This window comes from Choloepus didactylus, chromosome 2 (assembly GCF_015220235.1).
Source record: "Choloepus didactylus isolate mChoDid1 chromosome 2, mChoDid1.pri, whole genome shotgun sequence".
In the NCBI taxonomy this organism is placed as follows: domain Eukaryota; kingdom Metazoa; phylum Chordata; class Mammalia; order Pilosa; family Megalonychidae; genus Choloepus; species Choloepus didactylus.
This window is the reverse complement of record NC_051308.1, coordinates 31,905,726-31,931,121: the sequence shown is the minus strand read 5'-3', so window position 1 is coordinate 31,931,121 and position 25,396 is coordinate 31,905,726. Positions and strand designations below refer to the sequence as shown.

General features: G+C 37.0%; 1 protein-coding gene across 1 annotated transcript in view; it reads right to left on the bottom strand.

Annotated features, from left to right (window-relative positions):
• SCCPDH (saccharopine dehydrogenase (putative)) overlaps positions 1-25,396 on the bottom strand; it is a 74,560-nt gene that overhangs the window by 36,896 nt on the left and 12,268 nt on the right. Inside the window, exons 6-9 of the mRNA XM_037822666.1 lie at positions 16,710-16,840; positions 11,023-11,140; positions 10,143-10,262; positions 9,989-10,045 (exon numbers count right to left, since the gene is read on the bottom strand). Of these exons, the coding sequence (XP_037678594.1) occupies positions 16,778-16,840 (63 nt within the window). The 3' untranslated portion in view covers positions 9,989-10,045; positions 10,143-10,262; positions 11,023-11,140; positions 16,710-16,777. The remainder of the gene's footprint in view (positions 1-9,988; positions 10,046-10,142; positions 10,263-11,022; positions 11,141-16,709; positions 16,841-25,396) is intronic.

The following is a 25,396-nucleotide window of genomic DNA, read 5'->3' as shown; positions in this document are numbered from 1 at the left end:
TTGAATTGACAGCTCAGAAATCATCCCTCACACATTTATGGCTCAGTGATTTTTTTTAAATTTCTTTTTTATTAGAGAAGTTATGAGCTTACAGAACAATAATGAATAAAATACAGGATTCCCATATACCACCCCACCACCACCCTCTTGCATTGGTGGGGAACATCTGTTAACAATTTTGATAGGAAATTTTTATAAATGTACTATTAATTAAAATCTGTGGTTTAACTTAGGGTTCACTGTACAATGTAGTTCCATAGATATTAAAAAAGTTTTTTTCTATTACCATATATACAATCTAACCTTTCCGCTTTTAATCATATTCAGATATATACTCCCAATTTTATGCTACCATCAGCACCATCAAGTACCAAAATATTTCCATTGTTCCAAAACAGGAAGAACCCTACACATTTTAAACCTTAACTTCCCATTCCCTATCCTACCCATCCCCTGATAACTTATATTTTAGGTTCTGACTCTTGAGTTTGATTATTCTAATGGTTTCAAAACAGTGAGATCATACAATATTTTTTCTTTTGTGTCTGGCTTATTTTACTCAACATGATGTCTTCAAGGTTCATCCACGCTGTCACATGTATCAGGGCATTTCATTCTTTTCTATGGCTTAATATTCTATTGTATGCATACACCACATTTTGTTTATCCATTCATCTGTTGATGGACACTTGGTAGCTTCCATCTTTTGGCAATTGTGAATAATGCCACTTTGAATATCTATGTTCAAATATCTGTTTGGGTCCCTGCTTTCAATATTTTTCAGTGTATACCTAGTACTGGGATTGCCAGGTCAAATGGTAATTCTACACCAAATTATTTTTTACAATAACTCACCATTTCACATTCCCACCAGCAATGAATGAGTGTTTCTATTTCTCCACATCTACTCCAACACCTGTAACTTCCAAAAAAATTTTTTTTCAAGTAGCCATTCTAGTAAGTCTGAAGTCTCTTCGTGGTTTTGATTTGCATTCCCCAATGGCAAATGAGGTTAAGAATCTTTCATTTCAGGCATTCATATATATCTTCTAAAGTCTAAGTATCCACTGCCTACCACAATGTCCTGAAGATGATTCCCTACAGTTTCTTCTACGAGTTTAACAGTTCTGGCTCTTAAGGGCTTTGTTGTGGATTTTTCAGAGTTTTCTGTATATAGGATCATATCATCTGTAAATAGGGAAAGTTTCACTTTTTCCTAACTGGCTGCCTCTTATTTCTTTTTCTTGCCTAACTGCTCTAGCAAGAACTTCCAGTACAAAGTTAAGTAACAATGGTGACAGTGGGCATCCTAGTCTTCTTCCTGTTCTCAGAGGGAAAGCTTTCAGTCTTTCCCCATTAAGTACGATATCAGCTGTGACTTTTCCATATATACCCTTAATCATGTTGAGATTTCCATTCCCAGGGTTCTAAGTGTTTTTGTCAAGAAAGAGTCTATATTTTGTCAAATGCCTTTTCTGTATCATCGAGATGATCATGTGGGTTTTTTTTTTCTTCATTCTGTTAATGTGGTATGTTACATTAACTGATTTTCTTGGTTGAAAAACCCTTGCATAACAGGGATAAATCCCACTTGATCATGGTGCATAATTCCTTTAATATGCTGTTGGATTTGGTTTTCTAGTATTTTTTTAGGGTTTTTTGCATCTGTATTTGTGCCGGTTTGAATGTATTGTGTCCCCCAAATGCCATTATCTTTGTGGTCTTGTGGGACAGACGTTTTGGTGCTGGTTAGATTTGCTTGGAATGTGCCCCACCCAGCTGTGGGTGGTGACTTTGGTGGGATACTCCCATGAAGGTGTGACCCCACCCATTCAGGGTGGGTCTTGATCAGTGAAGCCATACAAACATGCTGACTCAGAGATGAAACGGAGTGCAGCTGTGAGTGACGTTTTGAAGAAGTGCAAGCTTGCTAGAGAGGAATGTCCTGGGAGAAAGCCATTTTGAAACCAGAACTTTGGAGCACACGCCAGCCATGTGCCTTCCCAGCTAACAGAGGTTTTCCGGACGCCGTCTGCCATCCTCCAGTGAAGGTACCTGATTACTGATGTGTTACCTTGGACACTTTATGGCCTTAAGACTGTAACTGTATAGCCAAATAAACCCCCTTTTTATAAAAGCCAGTCCATCTCTGGTGTTTTGCATTCTGCAGCATTAGCAAACTAAAACAGTATTCATAAAAGATATTGGTCTGTAATTTTCTTTTCTTGTGGTATCTTAATCTGGCTTTGGTATGAAGGTGATGCTGGCTTTGTAGATTGAGTTACAGAGGGGTTCCCTCCTCTTCAATTTTTTTTTTTTCAGAAAAGTTTCAGCAGAATTAGAGTTGAGTCTTGTTGGAATGTTTGTTACAATTCCCCTACAATGCCATCTGGTCCTGGACTTTTCTTTGTTGGGAGATTTTTGATTACTCTACTGATTCGATCTCTTTGCTAGTAATTGGTTTGTTGAGATCTTTTTCTTTTTGAGTCAATGTAGGTAGTCTGTATGCTTCTAAGAATTTGTCCATTTCATCAAGGTTATCTAATTTGTTGGTGTACAGTAGTTCATAGTATCCTCTTACAGACTTTTTTATTTCAGTAGGGTTGGCAGTAATGTCTTCCTTTTCATTTCTGATTTTTGTTGTTTCCTCTCTTTTTTTCCTTGCCAGTCTACATGAAGGCTTGTCGATGTGATTGATCTTTTCCAAGAACTAACTTCTGGTTTTGTTGATTGTTTTTTTGTTTGGTTTGGTTTGGTTTGGTTTCTACTTCATTTATCTCCACTCTAATCTTTGTTATTTCTTTCTTTTTCTAGTTCTTCCAATTTTGAGGTTAGAGCTCTGATTTGAAGTCATCTTTTTTAACATAAGCATTTAGAACTATAAGTTTCCCTTTCAGCACTGCCTTTGCTATATCCCATAAATTTTCATATGTTGTATTTTCATTTACCTCAAGATATTTCCTAATTTTGCTTTGATTTCACTTTTAACCCATTGGTTGTTCAAGAATATGCTGTTTACTTTCCACATATCTGTGAATTTTCCATTTCTCCCTGTTTTTGATTTCTAGCTTCATTCCACTGTGGGTCAGAAAATATACATTGTATGATTTCAATATTTTTGAATTTACTGAGTCTTGTTTTCTGACACAAGATATGGTCTCTCCTGGAGAATGATCCATGTGGACTCAAGAAGAAAGCATATTCTGTTTTCATTAGGTGCAGTGTTCTATATGTCTCTTTTAGGTCTAGTTGGTTTAGCGCATCATTCAAGTCCTGTAATTTCCTTATTGATCTTCTGACTAGATATTCTATCCATTACTGAAGTTGCTGTGTTATAGTCTCCTACTATTAATGAAGAACCATCAATTTTTCCCTAGAAATCTGTATTTGCTTCATGTATTTTTGGGACACTACTCTTAGGTGCATATATATTTATAATTGTTACATCATCCTGTTGAATTGTCTCCTTTATCATTATATAATGACTATCTTAGTCCCTCATTACTGTTTTTTACTTAAAATCTATTTATCCAGGATTAGTGTAGCCACCCCAGTTCTCTTTTGGTTCTTAACTGTATAGTATATTTTTTTACATCCTTTCACCCTCAACCTCCCTGTATCTTTAACTTCAGGGTGTCTTTTGCAGACAGCATATAATTGGGTCATGCTTTTTTATCCATTCTTCCAAACGCTGCCTTTTGATTGGAGAGTTTAATCTATTTACATTATTACAGGACTTTCTTCTGCCATTTTGCTCTTTAGCTAACTGTATGTACCTTTTTTGGTCCCTTACTTCCATCAAAGCCTACATTTATTTGCTTTTTTGTGTTGTAACATATTGAGTGTCTTTTCACTTTTGTCTGGATATATTTTTCATCTATTTTCCTCATGGTTACCATGGGGTAAAATTTAACACCCTAAATTTGGTTTGATACCAACTTAACTTCAATAGCATGCACATACACTATTCCTATACCCCTTTGTCCCCCCACCATTTTTTTGTACTTATTACCACTTAAAACTTTGTACATGAAATGTCCAAAACCTAGATTTATCACTACTTTTTATGCATTTGCCTTTTAGCACCTGGAAGAAGTAAGAAATGGAGTTACACACCAACAATAAAATACAATGATATTGGCATTTATAATTACCCAAATGGTTACTTTTACTGCAGGTCTTTATTTCTTTATGCTGCTTTGAACCAATATCTAGTGTCCTTTCCTTTTGGTCTGAAGAACTCCATTTAGCATTGCTTGTAGGGTCTGTGTAGTGGCGAACTCCTCACAGCTTTTGTTTCTCGGAGAATGTCTTAACCTCTCCCTCATTTTTGAAAGAGTCTTGCTGGATATAAAACTCTTGGCTAGCAGTTGTTTTCTGTCAGCACCTTAAGTATTTCAATATACTGTCTTCTTGCCTTCCATAGTTTCTGATGAGAAATCAGTATTCAATCTAATTGGGACTCCCATATACATAACACATTTCTATTGCAGCTTTCAGAACTCTTTCTTTGTCCTTTGCATTTGACGGTGTAATCAATATAACATGGGGTATATTTTTCTTCATGTTTATTCAGTTTAATGTTCTCTGAGCTTTTTGGATGTGCATATTCATGTTTCTGCTATGTTCTGGAAGTTCTCTGTCATTATTTCTTTGATTAATCCTTCTGCCCCTTTATCTCTTTCTTTTCCTTTTGGGACTCTGATAATGCATGTATTTGTGCTATTGATAGTGTCTCCTAGCTGTCTCAAGGTATTTTGCTTTTAATATTCCTTTTATTTTCTGCTCCTCAGCTTGACTCATTTAAAATCTGTCTTGTCTTCAAGTTCATTGACTCTTTTTTTCCGCCAGGTCCAATGTGCTCTTGAAACCCTCCTGGGCATTTTTTATTTCAGTTATTGTGATCTTCAGCTCCAATAGTTCTGTTGGTTCCTTTTAAAAACTTCTCTTTACTTAGACTCTCATACTGTTCATTGTTTTCCTGATATCTTTTCTCTGTACTCTCCTATACCACCTTGAGCACTTTTAAGATCATTTTTAAAAAGACTTTTTTTTTTGGTATGTCCACATTCTTGTCTTCTTCATTGGTGTTTTCTGGACTTTTCTCCTCTTTTTTTGGATGGGCCATCATTTCCTGTTCTTTGTTTGTCTTGTATTCTTTTGTTGCACACTGTACATTTTACTATTTTAAAATGTTAACTCCGGGATTTACTCCCTGGGATGTCTGGTCCTTGGTTTTGTAACCAACTGGTGATAATACAAAGATTTTCTTGAGCTTCAGTCCTTCTATCAGGAAGGTCTGGCCAAGACAAATGCAGTGTGCATGGTTTTCCCTGTCTTTCCGAACCTCCGTCTTGTCCTGGGCTTTTGCTTATTAGTTGCTTTGGAGTTCCCCTGTTTACAGGAGTCTGGTTATTCCCTGTCTATTCTCACAGGAGACAGACTTCCCTCTCCCAGGTGTTCAATGCTGACAGGCCTCTGTCCCAGACTGTCTGCCTCTATAGTTTTTTACACTCCTTTCATTGTCTCACGCTTTTGCCTGAACAGCAAATTCTGAGACGGGTGGGGCATGACAGAGAGGACTTTGCCAAGTCAGTTTTTCCCAGTCAAAACAGGGTAGGACCCACAAAGAGGGTGCAGACCAGCTCCAAAGTGCTCTGAGAAGGGGATCAGAAAGGGCTCCAAAAGCTTCCCTGATGGCTCCCCTAAGCTGAGCTTTCCTGGCCTGCCCAGCAAATGCAGCCCTTCAGCTAACTGTCCCCTGCAGCCCTAAAGAAGTGCTGCATCTTTAAATCTCCACTGCCTCCACCCCTGTCTGGGAAGGGTTCAATCAATGGCTGCTGCAGCCTTTGTCCAGGGCAGGGTGAAACAACAGCTGCCCTCAGAGCCAGGACCTCACAATCTGAATGCACCATTCAAAAGCCTTGATTAGCGATTGGCCATGCCCACCCCAATTCTTGGGGAAGAGAATTTTTATGTCCCTTTCTGTCACCAGCAGCTAGCCAGGGACTGAACCCCATGGTGGCCTGCCACAAGAGTGGGGGATGTGTGCCAATAGTCATCGCGTGGAAAGCAATTTACAGTTTTTTACCAAAATTTATCTGCCTCTTCCTCCTGCTCTTCCCTGGATGCTGCACAGTGTTTTTCTAGCTTCTGGAGTTTCAAAATAGTTGTTTCAGACAGTTCCTGACTGTCTAACAGTTGTTTTTGTAGAAGGACTGAGTCCTGGAGCTCCCTACTCTGCCGTCTTCCCTGGACATTGACGGCCAAATGATTTTTACCAAGGGAGCAAACATCACTATATTCAAAAAGAATAGCAGCTTTAACAAATGGTGCTGGGAAAACTGGATATCCATTTGCAAAAAATGAAGGTGGACCCCTACCCAACACCATACACATCATCTCAAAATGGACAAACACCTATATATATAAGAGCCAGAACTATCAAACTCCTAGAAGAAAATGTAGGGAAACATCTTCAGGACTCTGTGGTAGGAAATGGTTTCTTAGACTTTACATCCAACCCACAAGTAACAAATAGGAAAAAACAGATAAATGGAACCTCAACAAAATTAAAAATCGTTGTGACTCAAAGGACTTTATCATGAAAGTAAAATGACAACTTTCGTAATAGGAGAAAATATTCATAAACCACATATACAACAGGGTTTAATATTTAGACTATGTAATGAAAACCTTCAACTCAACAACAAAAAGACAAACAACCCAATTAATAAATAGGTAAAAGACTTGAATAAACCTATCTCCAAAGAAGATACAAAAATGGTCAAAAAGCACATGAAAAGATGCTCAACATCATTAGCCTTTAGGGAAATAATGCAAAGCAAAACCACAACAAAATACCATTTCAGCCTCAGTAGAATGAGTACTATTAAAAAATGGAAAATTAAAATTTTAAAGAGTTCATGGAGAAATAAGAACACTCATTCATGGCTGGTGGGAATATAAAATGGCGCTGCCACTGTGGAAGACAGTTTGGCAGTTCCCCAGCAATCCCACTTCTAGGTATATACCCAAAAGAACTGAAAGCAAGGACTCAAACGCATATTTGCACATCAATGTTAATAGAGGCATTATTCATACTTGCCAAACATGGAAGCAACCCAAGTGTCTATCAAGCAATAAGTGGATCTCACTGATAGGAAATAATTACAGTAAGCAAACTCACAAAGTCAGCACTTAGAAAATAGGTTACCAGGGACAGGAAGTAAGTGGGTAGAGAATAGGGAATTAAGACTTAAAACGTACAGGGTTCTTCCTATTTGGAATGACGTAAAAGTTTTGGTAATGGCTGCTAGTGGTGGCAGCATAACACTGTGAATGTAATTAACAGCACTGAATTATATATTTGAATGTGGTTCAAAGAGGAAATGTAAGATTGTATACATAGTAACAGAATAAAAATTAGGAAAAAAATTCCGCTGAACTACACATCACCAACAGTGAATCCTAAGTTAAACTATGAACCACAATTAATAGTACAATTATTCAAATGAGTTCTCATCAATTGTATAAAATGTACAATGCCAATGCAAGTTGTTAATAATAGGGTGGTATATCAGAATCCTGTATTTTATGCATAATTGTTCTATAAACCCATAACTTCTCTAATTAAAAAAAAAAAAAGCAATTACTTAAGTCAGATTTGTGTTTTAAGTGATCTCTCAGACAGCACTGGGAAGATGATTGGAAAGAAACCTGTAGGAAGGGTGTGAAAAGTTCAGCCATGAGATAAGGGAGGGCCTGAAACAAGGCAGTTGTGATAGGTTTGGAGAAAAATCTAGAATGTGCCTAGTTTTCTGGATGAGCAGATGATAGTGCCAGCAAGTGAGATTGGAAATATAAAAAGGAAGAAGAGGGTATGGGGAAAAAAAATTTGGATTTTGACAAGATGAGTTTGAAGTACTTGTGGGAAACAGGTCAATATGCCTAATAAAACAGGTGGACATCTTGAAAGAAAGGTTTAGTGACCGTAAAGCAGGCATAGCTTAGCTATACATTTGTACTCTGTAACTTTTAGATCTCCTTGTGCTACTTTGGTTGGTCAAAGTCTGTAGGACCTATTAAAGTATATTAGTTCTCTTTTCTAAGAGCTAGTGATAACTGGAAATAACAAATAGGGTTGCAAGTAACCAATCTTTTGTGAACTTGTTAATCTTTTTTCCATAGTTTCCTTTTAATGTAGCACTAAATCTGGATAGAATTGCTCATGCTGCACAGTACAAATGTCCCACCCTACCATAAAACTTTGGAATGTTTTCAGTGATATAGTCAGTTTGTCAACTTCATTAAATCTCCTTTTTATTAGAATAAAAAACATTTTAATTTAATATAAAAAAAAAAACAAAAACAGGTGGACATGTAAATCTGGAGACATAAATGTCCCTGTTAAGACCACTGCTGAGATAACTTAGGAAGAGTGAACAAAAAATTGGCCAAGGATGGGCCCCACAGATGATCAATACTTAAGGAATAGAAAGATGAGGATATATAGTCACAGCAAAGGCAGAGAAGGAACTCATAAAGGAAACCTGGAAAAGCAATTATCTCAGAAGCCAATATAAGAATTTCAAGGAGGAGAATGATATCAAAGTTAACAGAGACTAAATAAGAACTTAAAAACTATTCAATGCATTTAGCAATTGTAAGGTCAATGGTGACTTTAGCAATGGACAATGTAGGATGAAGGAAGGAATGAAAGGCTCTTTTTCAGGTTGGGAAAGATAGACTGATGGGATGAAATGAAAAAACATATAAAGAGTGGTGAAGGTAGAATCTGTAAGAGAGAAAAGAAATGACTGATGAAGTCAGAAGAGAATCTAATCAAAAGCTGCATTTATGGTTAAGACCCAGGCGAGTTTGAATCTAGGATCCACCACGTTCTAGCTATGTGATCCTAGCTAGACAAGCAACAACCTCTCTCAGTGTTTATTTCCTCAACTGTAAAAAGTCAGTAACATTAATACCTTTACCTCTATGGTTATTGGACTAAATGTGATAATTTTTTCAAAGCACTTAGCCTAGCACCTGCAACACAATAAATACTTGCTTTTTAAAGAGCACAGACAATAGGATTAGTCTCAAAGAAGACAATACCTCTCTGAGAGAAGAGAAAAAAAGGGGAAGATGGGAGCAATGACAGGTCTAAGGAAAGGAATTTGATGGGGATACAAAAAGGATGTTCTCAATTCTTTTACTCAAGTAGGAGTTGTGGTCACTTGCAGATAAGGAAAAAAGAGTTGAGTTTGGATAGATTTTGAAAAAAAAAACACTGAAAGGAGATGGTAAGATGGCTAATTGAAAGTAAAAGGATTAGTAAGTGATGCTAAAACCTCCACTCAAACAAGAAAACATGAATATGGGGTGGTACCATCTACTCAGCAGTGGGATGTTTCCCCAGCAGAGCTTGGTTGCCAGGTATACAGGACATGAAGGCTAAATAATCCAAGACCTGATCCAGGGCTGGGATCTGTAAGCCAAATAGTGGGAAAGAAGGAAGTCATACTGTTGACAATACTAGAGAGATAGCAATAAAATTTATCTATTATGGGGATCTAGGCTATGTGGAAGAGGAAGTGCAAGTCGGGAGAGGGAAAAAGGAAGAGAAAACTGAGAGGAAAAATGGAGTAAAAATATTTTAGAATATTTATGAAGCAGAGAAAATATAGTTTCTGGAACCAGAAAGCTGTGTTCTTATTCCAGCTTTGCCATTTACTATCTCTAGGACCTTGGCAAGTTTCTCAGTCTTCCTGTGCCTCACTTTCCTCACCTGTAAAATGGAGATAATACCACATCAAGGGATGTTCGAGAAGATTGAATGATCTAATTTATATAAGGTGCTTAAAAGAGTGTCTGAAACATGTTAAGTGTCATCAAGTCTTACCTGTTATTGTCACTGTACTAAATATGAATAAAAGCAAAAAAAAGAAAAGTATTTTAGAGACCTGGATACAAAAGAAAAGATTACCTGTTTTTGCGTTGGGCCTTGTTTTGAAAAATAACCAAAGGAGAAGAGCCATGGGAACTAAAAGGAAACAACAAAACAAAACAAAAAGCCTCAGTCATTTTTCTTAATCATGGAAAATACATACAAAGATATAATTTCATAAAATATGACTTACTTTTATGAGAAGTTGCCTTCCAGTGCTAAACTTCCCCAACAACAAAAAGAAAAGTCCTGCAAACATCAGCTTAATAACAGAGGTGATGCCTCCCAGATTGAGATAAGCAGCATATTGAACCTAGGTTAAGAATATAAAGTTAGAATGTTACTCCCTACATTTTAGACCAAGTAATACAAGAATGTTAGCAAATTATAATTTACTTTTCAGTCATAATTATGAAATAAAAGCAGCTGCCAAGCTATGAACGCGTTATGTTCTGAAAACCTGTTCAGCAACCAAATATTGGGAGCATATATTTTTTAAAGAAAATTGTTACAAATGGTAATTAGCTTCCCCTATTTAAACATGAATGTCTATATAATCCTTAATACACCAAAATTAGCAATACAGTGTAAACAACAGACACTTCACTTAAAATTTCTCCTATGAGAAAATACCCTCCACCTTTTACCTTGAGATACAGTTTCCTCTTGAAGCCTCAGCAGTGGGAGTCATTACTTCTCTAACCAAAAGGTGCAGGATAGTATTTCAGAGTTAAGAAAAGAAAGAGGATCCCAGATAGCTCCACAAAGAATCCAACTTTTCTAGCAGCTATAAACTCTGAACAGGGCAGAGAGTACATTGAATTTACTGTTGCTGCCTTACATTAAAAAGGTATTCAGTAGGCCAAATTTGAATCATGGGGTGAGACTATTAAACCCCTATAAAATGAAAAATACTTTACCCTGGAGCTTCCTAAATTTCTAGAAACTGAAACACGCATTATTTGGCTCTCTTTTCTTTTGCTTTATAACATAAAAATCCTATATTAAACAGAGAAAAGAACTGTAATAATCATACAGCATTCTTCATAAATACATAAATCATATATACTTACTGGTGACTCCTCTAAATTTTCATGCAAGTAGCGCTGAGTTCGTTTCACAACAGATACATCAGCTCCCAAGAAAGGAATGGTATATGTGTTGAGTTCTCTACAGTAAGAAATTGGCCACCTACAAGACAAACCCAGGAATATTTTGTATTTTCCAGTTATACTGACTACAACTTCAGCTAGTAAATTTTTGGATATTTTTTTAGTAACTTTTCTTGAGGCAATAACAATGAATATGGCAGATCTGCTCCTAACTAAAAATTATTTCAGTATTCTTCCTTTGTTCTCTATAATTATACTAAAACAAGTGTCAAGTAGAACAGAGTTGTATTCTTCACATTATGGGCACCCAACCAATAGTTTGTGTTTTACCTCACCAATTTCTATAGACAATGAAAAAAAAAACCACATTAATTTCATAGTTCTCATATAAAAATGCTATTAAGGAGATAATTAATTTACATTGTATCTGTTCTAGTTTGCTAATACTGCCTCAATGCAAAACACCAGAAATAGACTGGCTTTTATAAAAGGGGGATTTATTTGGTTACACAGTTACAGTCTTAAGGCCATAAAATGTCCAAAGTAACACATCAACAATTGGGTACCTTCACTGGAGGATGGCCAATAGTGTCCGGAAAACCTCTGTTAGCTGGGAAGGCACATGGCTGGTGTCTGCTCCAGAGTTCTGGTTTCAAAATGGCTTTCTCCCAGGACGTTCCTCTCTAGGCTTCAGCTGCTCTCCAAAATGTCATTCTCAGTTGCTCTTGGGGCGTTTGTCCTCTCTTAGCTTCTCCAGAGCAAAAGTCGGCTTTCAAAGGCCATCTCTAAAATGTCTCTGTAAGCTGAAGCTCCTCTCAGTTCCAGTGCGTTCTTCAAAGTGTCCCTCTTGGCTGTAGCTTCTCTTCAAGATGTCACTCTCAGCTGCAGCTCCACTGAGTTCCTTCTGTTTGTCAGCCCATTTATATGGCTCCACTGATCAAGGCTCACCCTAAACGGGTGAGGCCACACCTCCATGGGAATATCTCATCAGAGTTATCACCCACAGTTGGGTGGGGCACATTCCATGGAAACACTCAAAGAATTACAATCTAATTAACACTGATAGGTCTGCCCACACAAGATTACATCAAAGATAATGGCATTTGGGGGACATAATACATTCTAACCGGCACAGTATCATCACACTTTAAAATGGTGGATTTTAATGCATGACATTTAATCAAGATTTTTCACACTGATAGTGAAGACATCATAAAAGAAAATTTTCCAGCATCCAGATGTGTTATGATACATGAAGTACTTACATTATTTTGCCATTGTACATTTATTTTTTTTTAATTTTTGTGTGGTAAAATAAATATAAAAATCATTTTAACCATTTTAAGTGGACATTTAACATTAAATACATTGACAAACTATGTAACATTCACTACTTTCTATTTCCACACTATTTTCATCATCCCAAAACAAAATTTATACTCATTACCAACACCTGATAACCACTATTCTGCTTTTTGTCTCTATGAATTTGCTTATTCTAAATATTTCACATAAGAGAAATCATACAATATCTGCTCTTTTGTGTCTAGTTTATTTCACACAACATGATGACCTCAAGGTTCATCCATGTTTCAGCATGTACCAGCACTTCATTTCTTTTTATGGCTGAATAATATTCCATTGTATGGATGTACCACATTTTATTTATCCATTCATCTGTTGATGGACATGCAGGTTGCTTCTTCCTTTTGGCTATTGAGTAACACTGCAATGAACTTAGTTGTACAAATATCTGTTGAAGTCCCTGCTTTCAATTCTTTTGGGTATATACCTAAGAAGGGGATTGCTAGTCATATGGTAATTATATGTTTACATTTCTTAGAAACTACCAAACTGTTTTCCACAGCTGCAACATTTTACATACCCACCAACAATGTATGAGGGCTCCTATTTTTCCAATTCCTTGCCAACACTTATTTTGTTTTTTAAATAATAGCCATCATAGTGGGTGTGAAGTAATATCTCATTGTAGTTTTAATTTGAATTTCTTTAATGGTTAATGAAGTTGAGCATGTTTCCATACACTTATTGATCATGTGAATATCTTATTTGGAGAAATGTCTAGTCATATACTTGGGTTGTCTTTTTGCTATTCAGTTGTAGGAGTTCTTTATGTATTCCGGATATTAAACCCTTATCAGATTATGTAGTTTTCAAATATTTTCTCTCATTCTGGAGGCTGTCTTTCACTTTTTTGATAATGTCCTTTGATGCACAGAAGTTTTTAATCTTGAAGGAATCCATTTACTTTTTTCTTTTGTTGCTTGTGCATTTGATATAAAATCTAAGAATCATTGCCTAATACAAAGTCCTGAAGATAACTTCCCTGTTTTTTTGTAAAAGTTTTATCATATTGGTTCTTATATTTTGGTCATTGATTCATCTGAGATTGGGGTCCACAATCATTCTTTTGCATATGGAGATCCAGTTGTTACAGCACCATTAGATGAAGTGACTATTCTTTCCCCATTGAACAAAGTTGGCTAGCACCCTTGTGAAAAAATCAATTTTTGGTCATAGACATGTGGATATATCTCTGGACACTCAATTCTATTACATTGGTCTATATATCTATCCTTTTGCCAGTACCACACTGTTTTAATTATTGTACCTTGTAGAATGTTTTAAAATAATGAAGTGTGAGTCCCCCAACTTTCTATTTCTTTTTCAAGACAGTTTTGACTATTCAGGGTCCCTTGCAATTCCATATAAATTTGAGGCCAGTTTTTCCATTTATGCAAAAAAAGCTGCTGGAATTTTGATGAGGATTGCATTATATCTGTAAATTATTTCAGGCAGTCCTAACATCTTAATATCATTAAGTCTTCCTCCAATCTATGAACATGGGATTCCTTTTTATTTAGGTCTTCTTTAATTTCTTTCAGCAATGTTGTGTAGTTTTCAGGGAAGTCTTTCACTGCCTAGGTTAAATTTATTCCTAGGTATTTTATTCCTTTAGGTGGTACTATACATTTAATTACCTTTGATTTCCTTTTCAGATTGTTTATTACTGATATATAGAAACTCAACTGACTTCTGGATATTTTATCTTATTTCCTGCAACTCTGCTGAATTCATTTATTAGTTCTAGTACTTTGTTGTGGATTCTATGGGATTTTCCATATATAGAATCATGTCATCTTTGAATAGGAGTAACTTCTGTCCTGACTTCTTCTGACTATCTGACTTCTGTGTTTCTAATGTGGATGCCTTTTCTTTTTTTGATCAATTGCTCTAATTAGACCTTTTGGTAAAATGTTGAATAACAGTGGTGATAATGGGTATCCTTGACTTGTTCCTGATCTCAGGGGGAAAGCTTTCATTCTTTCACCACTGAGTATGATATCTGCTGTAGGTTTTTCATAAACGCCCATTATCTTGTTAAGAAAGGTTAAGAAAGTTACTACTATCCCAAGTTTTCTGAGTGTTTTTATAATGAAAAGATGTATTTTATCAAATGGCTTTTCTTTATCAATTGAGATGATCACGTGTTTTTTCCCCCTTCATTCTATTACTTTTTAGATATTTTCTTAGTGGTTACCTTTTTAATTGCCACAAACATCTTAAACTAATGACAACCTTGTTTGACCAATTACCCTAGTTTCAATAGTATTCAACCTCTCCTATATATCTCTATCCCTTCCCCTTTATATTATTATTGTCTCAGATTTTACCTTTATACACTGTATGCACAATAACAGATTTAAAATGTTATTTTACACACTTGCATGTTAAATAACATAGGGGGAAAAACAGTTAAAAACCAAAATGTACAGGATTTTATATTTCCCTCCGTAGTTGCTTTTACCAATGTGATTTCTTCCTACAGCTTTGAGTTACTGTCTAGTGTCCTTTTATTTCAGCCTGAAGGACTCCCTTTAGGATTTCTTACAGGGCAGGTTTTCTGATAATAAACTCTTTCAGCTTTTATCTGTAAATGTTTTAATTTCTCCCTCTTATTTGGAAGATAATTTTGCCAGATGTAAAATTCTTGGTTCAATTTTTTTTTTTTTTCTTCAAGGACCTTAAATATGTCATCCCATTATCTTCTGGCCTCCATGGTTTCTGATAAGAATCCACTGTTAATCTTATTGGGGTTCCCTTAAATGTGAGAAGTAGCTTTTCACTTGCTGCTTCAAAATCCTCTTTTTCTTTGGATTTTGACAATTTCACCACACTGTGTTTTTGTAGCTCTCTTTTAAGTCTATCCTGCTTGGAGTTCATTGACCTTCCTGGATATAAATATTCATGTCTTTCATCATATTTGGGAAGTTTTAACCATTAGTTCTTCAAATGCTTTTTCTGCTCCTTTTTCTCATTCCTGTCCTTCTGGGACTCCAATGATGAGTGTGTTGGTATACTTGCTGGTGTCCCACAGGTTCTGTTGATTTTTCTTCATTATTTTTTCTTTATGCTCCTTAAATTGGATAATTTCAATTGTCCTGTCTTCAAGGTCAGAGACCCTTTCTTCTGCCTGTTCACATCTATAGTTGAATCCATTTAATGCGCTTTTCATTTCAAGTACTGTACTTTACAGCTCCAAAATTTGTTTGGTTCCTTTCAAGTTTTCCATTTCTTAATTTTTTTTTCAAAAAAGATTTTCCTAGTTTCTTTTTATTCTTTGTTTATCAATTTCTTTTGCTCAATGAACAAATTTAAGACAATTGATTTAAAGTCTTTGATTGATAGTACCAAAGTATGAGATTCCTCAGGGATGGTTTCTGACAAATTTTTTCTTCTGAATGGGCCATACCTTCCTGTTTCCTAATGTGTTTTGTAATTTTTTGTTGAGAACTGGCCATTTTGAGACTTATGTTGTTCTAACTCTGGAACTCTAGTTCTCTCTCACACCTGTGGGGGAGTACTAAGGGTGGTCGTGGTTGATGTTGAGACCTGGAGCTGTCAATCTGTGAGTTTTTTAAACTATTTTTTGCTTCCAAAACAGGGAATGGAAAGAGAAAAGAAGAAGAAGAAATTCACTCACACACACACACACACACACACACACACACACACACACACACAGAGCCTCTTTTATGATTCCTCTGATGCTTTTGCCTGAAGGTGGTTGGAACTATGGTTGTCCTTGGAGCTGGCCCCACAGTGATATAATCAGTGAGTGATCAGACACAACATACTCCTGGATTTTGCAGGACTAGGTCTTTCTAGCCTATGCTGGCATTAGCAAGCTACACAAGTGCCCGCTGCTGCCTGCAAAGTGGCTGGGGGACAACAGATGGTAGCTGCTAGACAGAGGACCGAATTCACCAGTATTTACCAAAATTTACCAGCCTCTTCTTTCAGCTCTTTCCTGGATGCTGCACAGTATTCATTAGACTCCAGATTTCAAAACAGTTGATTTAGATAGTTCCTGCAGTTCAATAGTTGTTTTGATGGAGACACTGATTTCTGAAGCTTCCTACTTTGCTATCTTCCCACAATCATCTTTGAAGCACTTAAGTTTAGGATAATGTATCAATTATATTTTATTTGTCTTTGGAAACTGAACTTAATTACCACAAAACAGTCTCCAGGCTTTTCTAAGTAGCATTCTTTATTAATAGCCAGCCCAACATCAAAATACTTAGACTAGATAAATTAAATAATAGATTTTGAGTTTTATATACCTTCTTTTCAATTTTGGACCAATGAATGGAACAGGCTTCAGGTTTGCTTCTTTTCGTAGTTTTCTCAATTACTCTGACTCTGCAAAACCATAAACTGCTGACTTCCAGGTACCATCATGAATGCACAATCCCTAATAAAATATTTTAAGAGATAAAGAAATGTCTTAAGGAGTAATTACTAAAATATAAAACCAGGTAACTTATTACGTAGTGTTAAAAGAACACTATCTTATTTGAGCAAGGCATAATCCCTTAATCAATAATCGTATAGATGAATTTTCATGAGATGCTAGGCAGGAGTAAGATTACCTTGATCATATTTCATAAACATAAGCCCTCTCTTCTTCCTTTCTACCATTATTTGTGTTCTTTGTAATAAGACATTTGGTTTCATTTCAACATTTTTACTCAACTAACTGACCATATTCCTTCAAGATTAGCCTCTCTAATCCGATACCTAGGATATGCTGATCCCTCCGATTTCTAGATATTTTCATCTGATCATTTATGCACACATACACAACATACTCTTATTCTATTTTTTCCTTGTTGTACCTGGTTCTAATACCTTTTATCCTAGCCCCAAATTCTATGTCTGAAGCTTGTTTTCCCTCAAAATTCTATTAAAATAATTTTTAAAAAGAATCAGTATAATGATTTCAATTTTAATTTCTTCATAACCTCTCATTTTTGGGACATTAACTAGTACAGATTGACTATTTGCTTTCTCTCACCTAGACTCTCATTCAGCCACCTATTTTAATTCCTTTCATATGATCTAAGCTCAGTGTCTTCCATATTTCCAACAAAATTACACTTTTCACAACCCTTTCCTCCAACTCCAATTAGAAATGAGTGACAGAAAGGAGAGGACAGGTGAGGATGTAATCGCTAAATTTATTGTCATAGTGCTGACCCTTATATCCCAACTTCTAGGTGGGATTTTTAATTCTATATTACATAAATAGTTACATTTAATTTATAACAAAGAAGGAAGCTATATACAGTAAATACCTGAAACTATCAAACTACAACCCAGAACCCATGAATCTCGAAGACAATTGTATAAAAATGTCACTTATGAGGGGTGACAATGGGATTGGGGAAGCCATAAGGACCACACTCCCCTTTGTCTAGTCTATGGATGGGTGAGTAGAAAAATAGGGGAAGGAAACAAACAAACAAACAAACAAAGGCACCCAGTGTTCTTTTTTACTTTAATTGCTCTTTTTCACTTTAATTATTATTCTTGTTATTTTTGTGTGTGGTAATGAAGGTGTCAGGGATTGATTTTGGTGATGAATGTACAACTATGTAATGGTACTGTGAACAATCGAATGTACAATTTGTTTTGTATGACTGCATGGTATGTGAATATATCTCAATAAAATGAATATATAAAAAAATAGGAAGCTATATATTAATAAAAGGGACATATTAATAAAATATGAAATAGCAATCATAAATGCTTATGAATCCAACTAAGGAGCTCCAAAGTTCACGAGGCAAACATTAGCAAAACTGAAGGGCGCAATAGATGTCTCTACAGTAACAGTGGGAGACTTCAATACACAACTCTATTCTATAGATAGAGCAACCAGACAGAGACCAATAAAGATAATAGAGAACCTAAACAATGTGATAAATGACTTAGACTTAATAGACATATATAGATCACAGCATCCCGAAACACTAGGATATACATTCTTCTCTAGTACTTATGGAACATTCTCCAGACTATATCATATGTTGGGGCACAAAACAGGTCTCAGTAAGTTAAAAGAGACTGAAATTATTCAAACGGCTTTCTCTGACCATAACGAAATGAAGACAGAAATCAATAACCACGCAAAAAACCTGAAACTTTCACAAATATATGGAGTTAAACAACACACTCTTAAACAATCAGTGGGTCAAAGAAGAAATTGCAAGAGAAATCAGTAATTCTTTGGAGATGAATGAAAATGAGAACACAATGTATCAAAACCTAAGTGATGCAGGAAAGGCAGTGCTGAGAGGGAAATTTATAGCTCTAAACTATACATTAAAAAGAAAGAAAGAGCTAAAACCAAAGACCTAACTGAACAACTGAAAAAGCTAGAGAAAGAACAGCAAACTAACCCTAAAGCAAGAAGAATAAAAGAAATAACAAAGATTAAAGCAGAAATAAATGAACTAGAAAACAAAAAAAAAATAATCAATAAAACCAAGAGTTGGTTCTTTAAGAAGATCAAGATTGACAAATCCTTAGCTAGACTGAAAAAGTCAAAAAGAGAGAAGATGCAAATAAACAAAATCAGAAATGAGAGGGGGGACATTACCATGGACCCTGAAGAAATAAAAAAAAAAAATGATAAGAGGATACTATAAACAACTGTATGCCAACAAACTAGACAACTTAGAGGAAATGGACAATTTCCTAGAAACACATGAAGAGCCCATACTGACTCAAAAAGAAATAGAAGACCTCAACAAACCAATCACAAGAGATCCAATCAGTCATCAAAAACCTTCCTATCAATAAAAGACCAGGGCCACATGGCTACACTTGGGCAAAAGAAACAACCAGTACAAAAACCCTAAGACAGAAGTATGCTGGCATATTCAAAAGGCAGCACAGAGAACCTAAGATGGTGGCTAGGTGAGACAGGGCAAAAAAACACCTCCGTGAAAAATACTAGATAAAAACCAGAAAGTGACCTACAACACCAGTTCCAGCAATGCACCAGCTGGACAAGATCTGCTAAAACCACAGGGACCATGCACCTGGTGAAACCGGGAGTCTGCATTCTGAAACGAGTGAGTAAGCCAGCTGAAAGTCCCGTGGCTTCGCTGCGGTGTGGGGAAACCGGGGGTTGGCATTTGGAGACAGACTAGTTCTTTTTAAAAAAATTAAAAAAAAAAACCGAGGCGCAGCTGCAGTTACGACAGTGAGAACTGCGCAGTGAAGCACTGCAGGAGCAGGCTGTGCCAACCTCTAGGTGTCTGGCGTGGAGGACAGACCACTGCTGATTCCCTCAGGGACTGGGGGGCAGAGGGGAGAGCCAAAAGGAGAAAGAAACTGCACTGCTTGCAGCCAGCTCCCTGGTAGGCTGGGGACACTCCTGCTTGGGGCCAGACAAACAGTCCAGAGCCGTGCCAGGAAACCCAGTGTGCCGGGGAATGTATCCCACAGTACCGCGTACATGCCACAATATCGGCTGTGGGACAGTGGGCCTTGGGTTGCACCACCACAGCTAGTTGTCCCGGAGCTGGGAAGGCGGAGCTGTGCAAAGGGGGTAGGTTGAGGCACCCCATTCAGCCATCTTTGCATCAGGCTGGGAGCGGCCCCTGCACGGCCCGGGCGGCCTGGGGCTTTCCCTTGAGGGATGGTGTGCACTTGTGACGCAGCACAGCCTTTCCTCAGCAGAGGTCCTGGAAGATCACAGCTGAGAAGCAGGGCCTGCCTGGAAAACCCAGGGACTCTACGTCAATGCTGGGGACTTGTGGGTCAGTGGCAGAGACAATCTGTGACAAAACTGAAATGAAGGCTTAAACTCTTGCAACAGCCTTGAATCTCCGGGAACACCTGGGAGGTTTGATTATTAAAGCTGCCCTGCCTCCCTAACCAGCCAGACACACGCCCCACATTCAGGGCAGACAGCACCAACAACACACCCAAACAGAGTGCACCTATTGAACCTGACAAGAATCATTTCCCCACACACCACAAAGATAAAGTTGAGGAGAACTGAGTTGAGGGGAATAGGAGACTCACAGACACCATCTGCTGGTTAGTTAGAGAAAGTGTACACCACCAAGTTGTAGATCTGAAAAATTAGATTGGTATTTTTTATAACTTGAAAGAACCCTATCAAGCAAAGCAAATGCCAGAAGCCAAAAACAACAGAAAATCTTAAAGCATATGATAAAACCAGACGATATGGAGAACCCAATCCCAAACACCCAAATCAAAAGATCAGAGAAGACACAGTACTTGGCACAACTAATCAAAGAACTACAATCAAAGAACGACAGCATGGTACAGGATATAAAGGACATGAAGAAGAGCATGGCACAGGATATAAAGGACATAAAGAAGACCCTAGAAGAGCATAAAGAAGAAACTGCAAGATTAAATAAAAAAATAGAAGATCTTATGGAAATAAAAGAAACTGTTGGCCAAATTAAAAAGACTCTGGATACTCATAAAACAAGCTTAGAGGAAGCTGAACAACAACTCAGTGTCCTAGAGGACCACAGAACAGAAAATGAAAGAACAAAAGAAAGAATGGAGAAAAAAATCGAAAAAATCGAAATGGATCTCAGGGATATGATAGATAAAATAAAACATCCAAATTTAAGACTCATTGGTGTCCCAGAAGGAGAAGAGAAGGGTAAAGGTCTAGAAAGGGTATTCAAAGAAATTGTTGGGAAAAACTTCCCAAACCTTCTACACAATATAAATACACAAAGCATACATGCCCAGCAGACTCCAAAGAGAATAAATCCAAATAAACCCACTCCAAGACATATTCTGATCAGACTGTCAAATACTGAAGAGAAGGAGCAAGTTCTGAAAGCAGCAAGAGAAAAACAATTCACCACATACAAAGGAAACAACATAAGACTAAGTAGTGACTACTCAGCGGCCACCATGGAGGCGAGAAGACAGTGGCATGACATATTTAAAATTCTGAGAGAGAAAAATTTCCAACCAAGAATACTTTATCCAGCAAAACTCTCCTTCAAATTTGAGGGAGAGCTTAAATTTTTCACAGACAAACAAATGCTGAGAGATTTTGCCAATAAAAGACCTGCCCTACTTCAGATACTAAAGGGAGCCCTACCGACAGAGAAACAAAGAAACGAGAGAGAGATATAGAGAATTTTAACAGACATATATAGAACCTTACATCCCAAATCACCAGGACACACATTTTTCTCTAATGATCACAGATCTCTCTCCAGAATAGACCATATGCTGGGACATAAAACAAGCCTCAATAAATTAAAAAAAAAAAAGTTGAATATATTCAAAGCACATTCTCTGACCACAATGGAATACAAATAGAAGTCATAATTTGTGATTTGTAACTCCACTATTTACTTCCTACAAGATATAAAATGCATAAGCTCTAATGACAAATCAGTGGTTTTGGACTCAATGTAAAATATGTTATTTTTGACAAGAACTATATAAAGGTGGGGGAATGGAGGAGTATAGGAACATAGTCTATGTGTCCTATTGAAGTTAAGTTGGTGTCAAAGAAAAACAAGATTGTTATGGATTTAAGAGGTTAAATTTAAACCCCACAGTAAACACAAGGAAATTATCAGAGAATATGACCACAGAGACGAAAAGTAGAGTATGGGTTATGAGAAGTGGGGGAAGGGGCAATGGGGAGTTAAGAAATGAGTGTAGGGTTGCTGTTTGAGGTGAAGGGAAATTTTTAGTAATGGATGGTGGGAAGGTAATAGCATTGCAACATTCTAAATGTGATTAATCCCACTAATGGAATGCTAGGGAAGGGGTGGAATGGGAAGATTTAAGCTGTACTTATGTTTCCACAATTGAAAAAAAAAAAAAAACGACAGTCTAAATAGAGGACAATTGAATGCCAAGGATGATCCTGGATGGTATCTGAGGATGGAGGACAGGAGGCTCAAAGGGGCACAGATGCGACATAAGAAAAAAAAAAAAAAAAAGGAAATATAGAATGTAAGCTTTGTATCAATGTTGAATTTCTTGAACTTCTTAGCTGCGCTTAATGGGATTACATAAAAGAATGTTCTTGTTCATGGGAATTGTATATGTGAATTATAGTGTTTGTTCAAAGATGTGTGCAGCTTGCTCTCACATATTCAAAAGACAGAGCAACAGATGATGGATGATAGATAGGGAGGGAGGGTGGTGTGACAGCATGTTAAAGTTGGTGGATCAGGGTATAGGGGGAGGGCGGGTCAGGGTATGCTGGAGTTCTGTGTATGGGGTTTGTATTGTTTTTGCAACTGTTCCTATAACTTTGAATTTATTTCAAAATAAAATTTAAAAAAAAAAAAAAAAAAGGCAGCACAGAGGTCAGTGGAACTGGAACAGAATGAGCCAAAGAAACAATGTGAGAGAGGAGGCTGGAGAGGTATATGTGATCAGATCATTTATAACCTTGTAAGCAGCTGTTAGGACACTGGCATTCATTCTGAATACAAATGGACCCCTGAAAAATTTCTAAGTTGAGGAGTGACATGATCTGAGTCACGTTTGTAAAGGATCACCCTGGCAGTTGTGCTGAGGACAGACTTAGAGGAAAAGAGAAGAAGGAAGACTAGTCACAAGGCTATTTCAGTAATCCAAATGAGACACAAAGGTGGCTCAGAGGAGGGTGGAAGCAAGGGAGGTGGCAAAAATTGGTCAGATTCTAGAGATATTTTGAAAACAGAATCAACAGTTTTTCCCAAAAGATGGAATGTGAGTTGTCAGAGAAAGGAGTCAGGGATGACCCTGATGTGTGGCCTGAACAATTGGAAAGACGAGGTCACTATCAACTGAAATTTAAATGGATAAGCTGTGGGCAGAGCACATTAGAAAAGAAAAGCAGGAATTCAGTTACGGGTACATAGGGTTTGAGATGTCTAACAATGTTCAAGTGGAGATGTCAATTAGGCACTGGATATCTTAAAGCTGGAGTTCAGGAAACAGCTCTGGGCTATAACATAAATTTAGAATACATTTCTTAATCTCCAAATATATAGTGATTTCTTGTTACCTCTTCAGGCATCGCTAATATAAACGCACTGCTAAAGCAGGGCTCAGCAAACTGACTGAAGAGTAACTATCTGAAGCTTTACAGGCCAGATATGGTCTATGCTGTATATTCTTCTTCATGATTTATTACAATACCTTAAAAATGTTTAAAAAAACATTATTAGCTTGTTGGCCATACAAAAACAGGCCGTGGGCTAGCCCCTGCTCTAGAGCTACCTTATCCTATATGATTGCTGCCATATAATAGATATGGAACATTACCATCATTGTTGAAAATGTTATTAACAGCACTATCTAGGGTATATGATTTTGATCCTCTGAAATTCTTTGCTTTATGCCCATTATATAGAGTATGATTCAGTTTTTTTATGGAAAATAAAAAAGCCTAAAGGGAGAAATAGGATAAGGAGTGGCAAGAGAACAATAACAGTCTAGTGCCAAGGGATACAAAAATCAAGGGGATTCTTTCTGTTCCATCCTTGTGAAACTAAGCCTCTGTATTGCGCTTTAAGGGGAATACGACAGGGGAGCTGCAGTGATGTGGATGCTTCAACTCTCCTGAGTTAAACCCCAACTTTGAGTCCATATAATAATAATAATATATACATACATACATACTTACTAACACTTATTGAGTAATTACTATGTGCCAAGCACTTTTCTGATTTATATATATTGACTAATTTAATCTATCCTCACAGCAACCATATGAAATAGATACTAATAGATCTCCTTTTATAGATGAAGACAAAATTGACACACATAGAGAGTAAGTAACTTGTCCATGGTCACATCACTAGGTGGCAGAACCAGAATTAAAACCCAGGCAATCCAATTCCAAAACTTGCACTTGTAACCACTGTACTCTGCAAAAAGATTCTTGACTCTGTAAGAACCATTCACTCAGTAACTCATTTATCGCTTCTAGAGAAGGGGAGAGACCTTTATTAGATCTGCCTGGTCTTTCCAATTGCCTCTCCTGCTGCTCTTTCAAAAGAGGCTTCTTTTCTAGCTCTATTAATGCCCTGTGGTGGACATCTGTTTTTTTCAGTCCTGCATTAAACCCCTGCAGCCCCCTACCCCATATTCTGCTTAAAAACCCCCTCTCTATTTGGAACCTATTCCATGTTGTTCAAATGGGATTGATTCCTCTTCCAGGGCCCACGACAAGGGAAAATCAGATTACTTCATTACCCCAGGTCACAATGATTGGCTCAATAATGGCTAAATGACACAATACTAATCTTTGCTATCATTTGGTATATAAGCTCTGGTAGCTCTTCCCAGGAAATCATGAAGTTGGAAAATGTTCATTTGGGGCTGCCAGCACCTTGCCTGCCATGTCAAGAGAGTCTTACAGAAGGAAACCAAAGAAAATGAAAAAGATGAAAGAAAAAAATGAGCTCTGAGAATATCATTTTAATCTAAATCCAGCCATACCATTTACTTACAGGCATTTGGTTATATGAATCAATAAATTCCTTTTTGTTTTGCTGGTTTAAGTTGATTGAGTAGGGCTTCTCACACATGCTACTGAGAGTTCCGTGCCTAGAACTTGTTTCTAAGCCTTTGTTCAGGTTCCTTCCTCTGACATTCCAAATGCTACTCACTTTTCAAAGCTAAACTTATCAATGCCTCTGTGAGGCATTCCCAAATCACTCAGGCCCACTATCACATTCCTTTATTCTGATACTCTATAGTACATATTCTCTGTAACCACAAATTCTGCATATTGTATATAGCTTTTAGTGTTAATCTCAACCCACAATGCAGACAAATGAAACTACCACTCTTACCTAAATATGCTCTGCACTGTCCCACCTTTGTGTCTTTGCTCATACTATTTCCTCTCCTTTCTCCACAGCACCAGACCCTAACCAGCCTTGAAATTTATATCACCTCTCAGATTCTTCAGAGTTCCTACTCCCGTCCTCCCTGCTAG